General features: G+C 42.5%; 2 protein-coding genes and 1 non-coding gene across 3 annotated transcripts in view; 2 read left to right on the top strand and 1 right to left on the bottom strand.

Moving 5' to 3' along the window:
* WBP4 (WW domain binding protein 4) overlaps positions 1-492 on the bottom strand; it is a 60992-nt gene extending 60500 nt beyond the window's left edge. The window contains exon 1 of the mRNA XM_058683840.1: positions 339-492. Coding sequence (XP_058539823.1) covers positions 339-340 — 2 coding nt within the window. The 5' untranslated portion in view covers positions 341-492. The remainder of the gene's footprint in view (positions 1-338) is intronic.
* A 399-nt stretch (positions 493-891) lies between these two features.
* ELF1 (E74 like ETS transcription factor 1) overlaps positions 892-12075 on the top strand; it is a 111401-nt gene continuing 100217 nt past the window's right edge. The window contains exon 1 of the mRNA XM_058683795.1: positions 892-1156. The gene's annotated coding sequence lies outside the window, so the exon portion shown is untranslated. The remainder of the gene's footprint in view (positions 1157-12075) is intronic.
* On the top strand, positions 1187-1258 carry TRNAE-UUC (transfer RNA glutamic acid (anticodon UUC)). Its single transcript has one exon. It is a non-coding gene; the product is annotated as a tRNA-Glu (tRNA).

Here is a 12075-nt window from a genome sequence, read left to right as displayed (position 1 = left end):
GTGCTACGGCATCGAACAGAGTGCTAGCGACCCCCAACAGTGCAAGTGAGCACGCGGTTGCTTCCCGGGAGGCAGTCTAACCCCAACTGGCCGCCAGCCTCCCTCCCCAAGCCCGTGCTTCAGGCCCCCAAGGCGCTCCGCAGGGTAGCATTTCTACCCGCCCAGAGAACCGGCCCGGCCTGTCTGGTGACAGTCCCGAGCGAGTTAAGAACACCTCCGTCACGCCTCCAGCCGAAAGGAGGAGGTGGGGAGGGATGGTGGTGGAGTGCGAGACCCGCGGGGAAAGGGCCGCCCAGAGAAACAACACTTCGTTGTTTAGAGCCTGAGACCCGACTCACATGACTGGACCAGCCGCTCCGCGCGCCGCCCCCGGGTCCGGCTCGAGCTCGTGTTCCCTGCGCGGAGCGAGGTGAGGCCCGGCCCGCCGCGAGGCCCACCCGAGCCTCCAAGCCCGGACACCTCCCTCTTTCCCCGGGACCAGTGTTCCACGGTTCCCAACTACGGGTGCCCAGGCGACTCAATCCGCGTTCGAAATCTCCTCCTCTTCCCCTCCCCCTACAGGGGCGGTACTCCAGGATCCTGAGAGGTGGGGTCGGTATAAAGGGGTTGAGGTCACCGAGAAAGGGTGAAAGCGCGACGGGACCTGAGCCGAAGGACCGGAACCTCACGCCTCAAGTTCCCGAATCATCCCGACTTCACTCTCTCTCTTCCCCTGGGATCCAGAACCTCCACCCTTCTTCTAGGCTCGCTGGCTCGTGGCCAAGGAGCTCGCGCGCCGCCTCCGCCCCGAGCGCAAACAGCTGTTCCCCGAGACGTCGCCGCCCTCAACTTTGCCAACTAGTCCGCACGCCCTTTGACCAGCGGAGCAACCCGGACCTGTAGGCTAGGGGCCGTTGGCGGAGTTAAAAAAAGAAAGGTGAAACAGCTGGTTTCGGGGCCGCGAGTTGCTGGGCTTTGCCTCAGAACTTTCCGGAGGCGGCGGAGTGGCCCCGCCCCGCCCCCGCGACGCCCGCGCGCACGGGCTGTGCTAGTTTCTTCGCTCCGAGAGCGCGTGGGCAGCGGCGGCGGCGGCGGCTCCAGCGGCGCAAAGGCGACAGCGGGGAGCGGCGGCGCGGGCAAGTGGAGCAGAGGCAGCGGTAGCGTCTGCGTCTGTCAGGTGAGTCACGGCAGTGTCCCTACCAGCACTTCCCATATGGTCTAGCGGTTAGGATTCCTGGTTTTCACCCAGGCGGCCCGGGTTCGACTCCCGGTATGGGAATGTCGTAGCTTTTTTTTTTTTTTTTTTTTTAAACCGAATGAGGGATCTCACTTATTTTATTTTCAGTAGCTCTGGCTTTCTACTTGTCTCCTTCTCATGATGAGTTTGTGAAAAACGAGCATTAGTGTAGTTGTTAGCGACTCCGTGACCCGTGCTGCGCCCGGCTGGCTGGAGGAGCGAGTGCGCTCAGGGTCCCCTCGCTTCCCTCCTCTGGCTGGAGGGGCTGAGCCGCCAGGAAGGAGTTTCATTTTCCCAGGGGCTGCCCGCCCGCTCCTTCGCCCCGAGTCGTCCTTTCCCAGACGCTGGGGAGGTGATGATTAACTCTGGCCTCGCCTTATCTCCTCCCAGCGCCCCCCTGGGGCCCACACCCTCCGCGGCCGCAGTTTTCCGACGGTCCCAGGCGACGCGGGGGCGTGTTCGTCCCCTGCCCGCCGCGAGCCCGCGCCCCTTTCGGAGTCCTCGTTCTCATTCCGCCGGCTGTTGTTCACGGGAACCCCCCCCCTCGGCCCCCGGCACAAAGCCTCCTGTCGCGGGGCACGCGGCGGCGAGGCGGTCTGGCGTGCTTCGGTGCCCGCGGGCGCGCTTTCCCGTCCGCGCAGCTGCCCGTCACCGCCCGACCGGCCGCGTGTCCACGCGGCTCTCCCGCAGCGGCCAGCTTGTCCCAGCTTGACCTCGGGGCCGCTGGTCGCAGCTCAGAAAAGTACCGCGGACTCCAGAGCCACAGGCTCGAGTGCCTGTCTCTGCCTGGGAAGGCCTCTGGGGAAGGGAATGCGCGCCCCCCCTCCCCAACCCCGCTTTAAAGCGCGCGCGCGCACATGTTGCGGAGGAAAAAAAAACACCACTACGATGAGATGCCTTTCAAGAAGAAATTTAACTTTCCAAAGGGTCTAACGTTTTGAGCGCCTCTGATAGAAAATCTTGGGGTGGAGGTGGGGCTTGGAAGAGAGAAAATTGGCTGAAGACTGGGGAGGGGATGTTCCAACAAAGTTTCACTGTATTTTTAAGTATAGAAGCCCTGTGTTTATTACAAAGAAGGGGCAGCTGTGTCAGCAGCATGTGAGCTGTAAATGAAACAAAAGCGTTATCTTAAATGCAAGCTGAAATTAGAAAAGGGGGTGAGTTATAATGTTTAGTCCATTGGGCTTCTGGGAACAAATAGAGAAGGAAAAAGTGGCTCTTGTGGATGGGTTTCTGGTCAGTGCCATTACTAAGAGCAGATGATTGGGTGGTTAGTGTGCGCATTCCCAAACTTATATTTTGCCGGCACAATGAGTTTTGAAACAATCTGTTAACGTGATCCGCATGATTAAGGATTAATCACTTTTATATTGTAAATAAACTCCCAGAACTAGAAGTATTTTATATGTTTTTTATTTTTATTTATTTTTTTTAATTTTTTTTTAATGTTTTTTATTTATTTTTGGGACAGACAGAGACAGAGCTTGAACGGGGGAGGGGCAGAGAGAGAGGGAGACACAGAATTGGAAACAGGCTCCAGGCTCCGAGCCATCAGCCCATAGCCTGACGCGGGGCTCGAACTCACGGACCGCGAGATCGTGACCTGGCTGAAGTCGGACGCTTAACCGACTGCGCCACCCAGGCGCCCCTATATGTTTTTTAATTCAAATGTTTACACCAAGCACCATCACATGCTTTTGAAAGTTACTGTTGTTGATGTTGGTGTAAGTTGTGGGTACAACACTGAATGTAATTGTGTTTTGGCTCCTGTCATTAGCTTGCGATTGACTTTTTGTGGATCTTTCACCTTCTCTGTACTCTGGGTTTACAGCCATAAATTCTTGATAATACATATCACTCCAAAACTTTAGATAAAATGGCAAGGATTGTTGAGCATTCTTGAATAGGTAATGTGAGTGGGAAAGGTTCATTTTTTTATTTTTTATTTTTTGGAAAAGTTTCATTTAAAATGAAGAATGGGATCATGTCATTATTGAGAAACTACTGAAGACTTTGGTCTGAATTTGGGTGGAACGAAGCCCCCTTCCTCGTGTCCAGTGAGGGCTTAACTCTTGACTTTACATTTTGTGATGATTTGGTATCATACTGTACCTAATGGTGCTAAAATGGATGTGATTTTCAGTTGAGCACCCAGGAATTGCAAATAGCTTTATGTATACTTGAAGGTATGCTGAGGGCAGGAGTTTGGTGACGGTATTTCTCAGATTCATGTATTGTTATAGACCAGGCCAAACAAGGTGTCTGAGTTGCAGAAGTGAGTGCTACAGGAACCCAGAGGTGAGATGTCAGTTCTGTTCAGGAAAGAGGAATGGAAAGGAGAGGTAGAAGGGAGAGTATTTGCCCTGGACCTTGGAGAACTGGTTGGATTTCTCCTGGTGGAGAATGTGCCTCCTAAAGCTGAGGGGAGTTGAGGGTGGGGGAGCTGGGGAGAGTTGGGATCAACAAGTATGAAGCTGGCAAATAGTCTGGACACAGTGCTTGGAGTGAGAGGCATGTGGAAGAGAATTTCACCTTAATAAATTTTGACGAGGTGAGAGGTTCTTTTATCAAAGGAGTGGTGTTTATGTGACCAGGGTTTTAACAACCCTTTTCCTTTGAAAAAACCAAGTAGAGAAGTAACATGTGAAAACTTACTGTTTTAAAAAATTCAAGTAATATAAACATGTGCCCATAGGTTTTATGTTTACTAGTTGAATATTAACTTTTAATAGAATGAGAAAAGCAGTCAGAATTCAATTTGAAAAAATGAAATCTAAGTTTAAATCATGAGAATTATTTGCAATTATATTCTTACTAGCTTGCTTTATTGAAAATGACCTTAATATTCTAAGACTGAGGTGCTAGTTACGGTCAGTAAGGCATACACCTTAAATAGGTTAAGACTAGGTGATAAATTTGTGCTCTTGCCTTGTTACTAAAAGGCCATTGGTAGTCACATTTTAGGTGTTCTCTCCTGGACCACAGAATAAAGTGATACTAATTGAACTGCATTTATTTATTTTTATTATTTTTTTTAATGTTTATTTTTGAGAGAGAGAGAGAGGGACATAGAGTGCAAGCAGGGGAGGGGCAGAGAGAGGGAGGACACAGATTCTGAAGCAGGCTCCAGGCTCTGGGCTGTCCGTACAGAGCCTGATATGGGGCTCAAACTCATGAAGCGTGATATCATGACATGGGCCGAAGTCGGCTACTTAACCGACTGAGCCACCCAGATGCCCCTTGAATCGCATTTATTTACCCAAATGGTCTCTTTAATCTTTGGTACTGTTAGATGCAATCAGAAGATATGTGACAGTTTAATAAATATTTTCACAGATGAACACCTGTCTTTAAAGAAATACAAAGGATTGAAAAGAAATACAAGGGGTGGTGGCATTTTAAAATCCAAAGACGTTACTGTGGTCTCTGAGGCCCAATATCATCTGGCCTCTGCTTACATCCCCAACTTCATCTCCTGCTTTCTCTGCCTCTTCGTTATGCATCAGCCACACTGGCTTCCTTTTTGTTCCTTGAATGTGCCAAACTTCTTCTTTTATCACTTTTATTTCTAGCTGTTTCCACTGCCTGGAATATCTCTCCTCCAGCTATTCATATTTCAGGTCAACCTTACTTTCTCAGTGAGGTCTTTTTGACCACCCTTTTCTTTTGGTTATATTACTCTGTTTTCTCCTTTTTTTTAGTTATCTGAAATTAGCATGTTTGTTTCTATTTATTTCTTTTTCCACTAGAATGTAAGTTCCATGAGGGTAAGGATATCAGAGTGAGATCATTCTTATTCTTTAAGATTCAAGCAAAAGTGAATAAATTAGAACCCTCATATAGTGCTGGTAGACATGTAAAATGGTACAGTCACTCTGGAAAACGGGATGGCAGTTCCCTCAAAATGTTAAACATAGAATTACAATACGACCCAACAGTTCCATTCCTAGGTATATACTGAAGATAAATTAACACATGTCCACAAAAAAATATGTACACACGTTTATAACAACATTATTCATAAGCAGAAAGTAGAAACAACCCAAATGTCTATCAACTGAATAAATAAAATGAGAATATATCCATACAGTCAAATATTATTTGGCAGTAAAAGGGAATGAACTGGTACATGACACAGTATGGATCAATCTCAAGACCATATGCTAAGTGAAAGAAGCTAGGCTCAAAAGACTCCATTTTCTATGATTCCATTTATACGAACTGTCCAGAATAGGTAAATCTAGAAGAGAAAGAGTATAGTTTATGGTTGCCGAGGATTGGGGGCAGGGGACACAGTGGTTAAAAGGACATGAGGAGTAACTGCTAATGTAGGTATAAGGTTTCTTTTTAGAGTGGTTGAAAGGTCTTAAAATCATTTAATCATCTAATAATGATAATGGTTGCACAACTGTAAACTAAAAATCATTCAGCTTTACTCTTTGAACGGGTGAACTTTGTGATGGTATGTAGATTATATCAACAAAATTGTTAAAAGATTGAAGCAAAAAACATGTAATATTACATTTTACATTTAGCATTTGGATAGTATTTTTAAAATGTTAATGGAATAATTTAACACTGCAATTCTAGCTCCTAGATAGTCCAGGAACGTATCAAGTGTTCAATAAATAACTGATGAAAGAGGGTTAAAGTATACAGATCATTATGATGCAATGTATAGTGTGATAAATGCTCAGATAAATGCCCATAAAAGCCATGAGTTTGAAGGTCTCTAAAATATCACATCTGGATTCACGTGAAGTGAATGGGGAGAGGCCTCTTCTAGGAGGCAACATTTGAGATGGGCTTTGAAGTCTGGTTAGGCTTTTGCTCATGGAGATGATACGGTGAAAGGCAAAGCATTAAGAAGGAAGCAAGCAGGAGCAGAGGCACATTAACAGTTTGTAGCACATTTTGGCTGAACTGAGGGTACATGTAGGATAGGAATAGGAAATAAGGCTGCAAAAATAGATTAGGGCTTGTAGCAGACAATGTCAGTGCTGGCAGATCTCTGGTATCTTTATCATCCCCCTCAACCACTAGTGTGTTTCCAGTGGCCCATACTTGTGGAGAACTGGAAGTGCTTGGGGGCTTATCCCCTTACCCCTAACAACTTTGAACTCAAAACTGTCCAGTAAAGAGAATAACTTTGAAGCAGGAACTTTGACTTATTCTCTTCTGTATCATCAGCACCTGGAACAGTGCTTGGCACTTGGAGAACATTTAGAAGTGTTTGAATGAATGAATGAATGAATGAAAACCAGAATGTTGGAAGGTCTGTTCAAAGTAAAGTTTATTTTACAGATCCCCTTGACTCTTCCAGAACATTTAGATAGATTTTGGAAGGTTCTGATTGTGCAGGTCTTTGAATTTGGGATAAGGAATTAGCTGGGAGAAGAGATTTCTTGTGTTTTGATGAAATTAATTTGGTAGTAGTGTGCAGGATAAACTGGAGGATGGAAAGATTGTGTCTTCCTATTCCTCTTCTTGCTCTCACTCACCCTTTGGGTCAGGCCTTAACTAGGGTGGTGGCGGGAGAATACAAAGGATCAGATTTTTTAAAAAGGCACATTGAAGGAAAAATTGAAGATGTCAGGAAGTAAGCATTCCTAAAAGAAATAGAGCAGTTAAAAAGCATAGACTTTTTTTTTTTTCTTTTTTTTGCTCCTAGGGTTGGTCAGACAGGAAACTATTATTGCCCACCTGTATGTGCATGTGTCTTTTTGAATACTAAAATTGTGCATTAAGTCCAGAGACAAATTTAAGGCTGTCAGACTGCCACCCTGTGGACAGTATGAATTGTGATAAAACTTCATTCATTTGAAATTCACTATTTTAGAGCTGATGATGGTTCTTCCACATCTGTATTTGTGGGTTATGGTAATTGAAAAGTAAAATTAGTTTTCTGAGCTTTTTCAGAGGCTTTTAGAGAAGGGGAGTTTAAAATACAATCAGTTGTTTAAAGTTACAAAGAAATTAAAGAATGCTGTTTAGATACCTCTTTGCTCCAGAAATTTCCTATCAAAGAGTGTGTTTTTTAAAACATTATGGCATGTTGTAAAATAGTCTTTTTTTCTATTGTACTAATTTTTTCATCCTATGTTATAACATGGTAGATTTTGAGAGTTCTGTTTCTTGAGAAATATGTGAAACTCCCCACCCTCCCCCTTTTCTTTGGCTAAGTGAAAGTGACCTTCCCTTCTCATTTTTTGTAGAGTTGGATTTTATTGTTAGAAGTTCTTCGTGCTTTGATGAATTGCCTTAATTGTATTTATGTAAACAATTTGGATTTTGTTCTGTGTTACTTATGTAGAAGGGCAGTCTGCTCACAAATTAAACTGGTGAGCTAGTTTGCATCAAAATGAAATCATGATTGTGAAAGACTTATTTGCTCTCTGCAACTCAGGAAATGGTTCTGTCTAGAACTCTACAAAATAAAACTTTCCCAGCAGAAGAGCTGTTTACAAGCCTAATGTTGTAAATGGCTTGTATTCCCTGAGGTGTCAGGAGGGGTGGAGTGGCCATTTAGCGCTTGAAATTTGTGTTAGCAGTAAAGCAGAATTGAGCTGAAGCAGAATTCTGAGGTCAGCAATTGTGCATGCTTTCTGAATGTGATACCCAGTCTGAGGAGAAGAATGAAGAAGTATCATCTGGACCCCCAGCCCCTTAAAGTTACCTGATACTTCATCTTAGGGACCTTACATTTTGGTAATGAAGAGATTTTCAAATTGAGTGTTAATGATTTAAAAAAATTTTTTTAATGTTATTCATTGTTTAGAGAGACAGAGCGCAAGTGGGTGAGGGGCAGAGAGAGAGGGAGACACAAAATTTGAAGCAGGCTCCAGGCTCCAAGCTGTCAGCACAGAGTCCCATGCAGGGCTCAAACTCATGAGGCCTGAGATCATGACCTGAGCTGAAATTGGACGAAGTTGGATGCTTAACCGACTGAGCCACCCACGTGTCCTGAGTGTTAATGATTTTAAATAATTAAATTTTCTCTGAGTTTTTCTTAAAAGTGTAGCATGACACGTATAGTATACTTTAAATTGTTTTATTTTATTTAACTTTTTCAAAGTAAATGTATGGGATTGAGGGTGACCTTTATAAATTTTTTTGCAACATTGTTTAAAAAGTTTATTTTATTCATTTTGAGAGAGAGAGAGAGAGAGAGAGAGAGAGAGAGAGAATCCCAAGCAGGCTCCACGCTGTCAGTAGAGAGCCTGATGTGGGGCTTGAACTCATAGACCGTGAGATCATGACCTGAGCCGAAATCAAGAGTCGGAAGCTTAATCAACTGAACCACCCAGGCACCCCTGCAACATTTATATCTTATATTCTACAGTCGATGTATATATACTTTGTAATTTAAGTTTTCATTTAAGTGAAGAATTACAAATGTTTACCTAGGTTTACAAGGTATATTGCTCAGTAAAAAACAGTGTTATTAGGTGCGCCTGGGTGGCTCAGTCGGTTGAAAGGTCTGACTTCGGCCCAGGTCATGATCTCACAGTTTGTGGGATCGAACCCCATGGGGGACTCTTTGCTGACAGCTTGGAACCTGGAGACTGCTTTGGATTCTGTGTCTCCCTCTCTCTGCCCCTAACCCTCTCGCATTCTGTCTCTGTCTCTCTCAAAAATAAATACTAAAAAAAAATTTTTTTTAAAAAACAGTGTTATTTAGATATTGTTTAAGGAAAGTAACTTTCAAAATACTTCATGGCTCATTTGCTCCTTTCCTAAATATTGGGACAAAGAGCTAGTAAAGTTAGAGATGGATTTATGTTTTTTAATATTTAGTGGTTTCATCATCATCATCATCGCTTTTAAAACTATAAATGACATTAAATTTCTATCAAAAGCTTTTAGTTGGATATTTAGTCTGAACTTAAGCAACTTTGTTATTGTTCAGTGTCTGCCTTTTTATGCTGGAATGGTGACTATTTCAGGAATAATGTAGATAGCGTTTTCTTTTACTTTTTACATCTGTAAATATAAATGTAAATTTAAGACATTTTCATAAATGTAAATATAAAACCTTTTGTTCTCTGAAAAGTAATTCCAGCCTAGGTTAGTTGAATTTTGTTAAATAACCACTATTTCATAAGTGTGTGTGTGTGTGTGTGTGCACGCAAATTTAAAAGTTTATATATGAGTGCAGACCACTCACTATTAAATAAATAACTTCTATTTAAAACTTTTTTTTTTTTTTTTTTTTTTGCTTTATTTTAGTTCTCTGGGAAGGTACTTAACTAGTGACTTCTACATTCATACAGTCCCTATAGTCTTAAATCTTTATTTGTAGTTTAATCTTTTAATTTAGTTAAAGTTTCTTTTGGACTTAAAATCCCAAGACCAGGATGCATTTCTGGTTTAGGATGTGTTGATACATTGCTTTGTGTGAAGCTTTTTGTTTCCAATTTAATTATATAATTCAAACTTTCAAAATTCTAATGGGATTTGTTTTACTATGATTTTCCTGACATCTGTGTTTATCACTGATACTCCCTTATGTCAAGAAACACAGATGACCCTATTAACTGGGAAGGATGGGGCCTTGCTACTCAATCACCCCCTGAGTAAGGCAGGCAGTCACCCCAGTTGTAAGAGCTGAAGTAGAAAGGAAGAGTGTGACAGAAAGAGATTGCCCTCAGGCAGACTCCTAGCACTGTGGGAAGGTACAGAGGTGCACAGAAGCACGAAGGGGAGATATCCTGATGGAAGGCAGAACATAGGCGTAAGGAATTCAAAATGCCAAGTGGGCAGTTGACATCAGGGAATTTCAGGTATGAGTAGGAATGCCATTTCTTTTTTTGTTTTCCCGTGTTTTTTTGCCATTGCACATGAACCACAATTTTACTGTTCCTTAAAATCCTGCTGTCAAAGACTGTCTCGTTTCTGTTTTCAATACCTTCTAGAATGTCTTAGGTTAGTTTATGGGGAATATTTTAAGGGGGCTTTTTACCACAGGTTTGTAGGAAAAAGAAAGCACATACATTTTGCATAAAAGCAAAACTACATACTCATTAGAATGCCTGCTATTAAAAAAAAAAAGACAGGAAATAACAAGTGTTGGAGAGAATGTGGAGAAATTGGAGCTCTAGTGTACTGTTCATAGGAATGTAAAATGGCACAGCTACTTTGGAAAGTTTTATGGTGGTTCCTCGAAAAGTTGGAAATAGAATTACTATATGATCCAGCATTCCCATTTATGGTTATCTGCCCAAAGAATCAAAAGCAGAGTCTCAAAGAGACTCTGTACATCCATGTTCACAGCAACATTATTCACAATAGCTGAAAGATGGAAATTACCTAAGTGTTCTTCAGTGGATAAACGGATAAACAAAATGTGGTATGTACATACAGTAGAATATTTTTCAGTCTTAAAAAGGAAGGAAATTCTGCAATTTGCTACAACATGGATGAACCTGCAGGACATGCTAAGTGAAATAAACTAGTCACAAAAAGACACATACTGCACGATTCCACTTATTTGTGGTATCAAAGTGTAATCAAAATCATAGAGACAAAGTAGAATGATGATTGCCAGAGGCTGGGGGAAGGGGGAATTGGGATTTGTTTAATGGGTAGAGAGTTTCAGTTTTACAAGATGAAAAGAGTTATGGAGATCAGTTGCACAACAGTGTGAATGTACCTATTGCCACTAAACTGCACACTTAAAAATAGTTAAGATGGTAAATTTTATGTATATTTTACTGTAGTTTTTTGTAAAGGGAAATTTGAATTTATATTTGGATATGCAGAATGTAAGGTTATAAAAACCTCTGTAATGAGGTTGAAGTTACTAATCTGGTCGATATTCAGGCATTAGGTGCTGAGGACAGAACCATGAGAAGAGCAGACAAGATCCTCAAGAAGCTTACAGTTTAGTGTGGGAGACAGATACCGACTGAACAAGTAAAAAAGTGTGCTTGAGTGTTACACACACACCAGGGAGACAGACCCCTGACAGTAGGTGGAAAGGCTATACTGAAAAAGCTTCTCTAAGAAAATGACATTTAAATAGAGACCTGAAGGAAGAGTAAGCAGTGGCTGGGAAAAAGCAGGGAACAAACAGAAAGGGAAGTGAGACTTGAGGGAGTAGCATTTTGCAAATGCTCCAAAGCTGGGAAGGAAAGGGTATCCTTTGGGAGATGAAAGAAGGCCCTGAGGGCTGTGATGTGTGAAAAGTGGTGGGAGGTGACAGTGGCACATATCAGATTATGTAAGGCATTGTAGGCCATGTTAAGGGGTTTGAATATTATCTTATGCAAAGATGACAGACATTGATGAGTTTTAAACCAAAAAGTATGTTGGTGGAATGGAGTGGAAGTAAGGAGAAAACTGTATCTTTTCCTACAATGTGGCTTTTAAATATGAATTACCTACTCAATCTGGTGCTTGAATGTCAGAGGGGAAAATGGTTCATTTGTATTTATTCAGATGATATATTGATTGTCAATGTGGCCTGTTGATGTGGTGACATGTACTTAACAAATTTAAGGGGAATATCAAGGGTAATTGAACAGAGGTGATTTTCACCTTTATACTCTAACTTGGTAGTTGAAACCCTAGAAATGGATGGATTTGCCCAGGGAGAGTGTAGAGAGAGAAGGCGGCTTTCAGTGGAATCTTTAGAACCTCTACTGTTCAGTGGGGAGGTACGTGGAGGCGGGGCAGAGACGACTAAGGGAAAGTAGTCCAGAATTGGGGAAAAACCAGGACAGAACATTTATCAGGTCCAACAAAACAAGTTCTGAAAGCGTTACTTGGGTTTACCTGTCTGGTCATTGACTTTAGTTAGAACAGATTTAGTGGCATGATAGTGGTAGGATTAGATTAAATTAGTATGAGTCTAAGAA

This window comes from Neofelis nebulosa, chromosome 1 (genome assembly GCF_028018385.1).
Source record: "Neofelis nebulosa isolate mNeoNeb1 chromosome 1, mNeoNeb1.pri, whole genome shotgun sequence".
NCBI lineage: Eukaryota > Metazoa > Chordata > Mammalia > Carnivora > Felidae > Neofelis > Neofelis nebulosa.
This window is presented reverse-complemented; position numbering and strand designations above follow the sequence as displayed.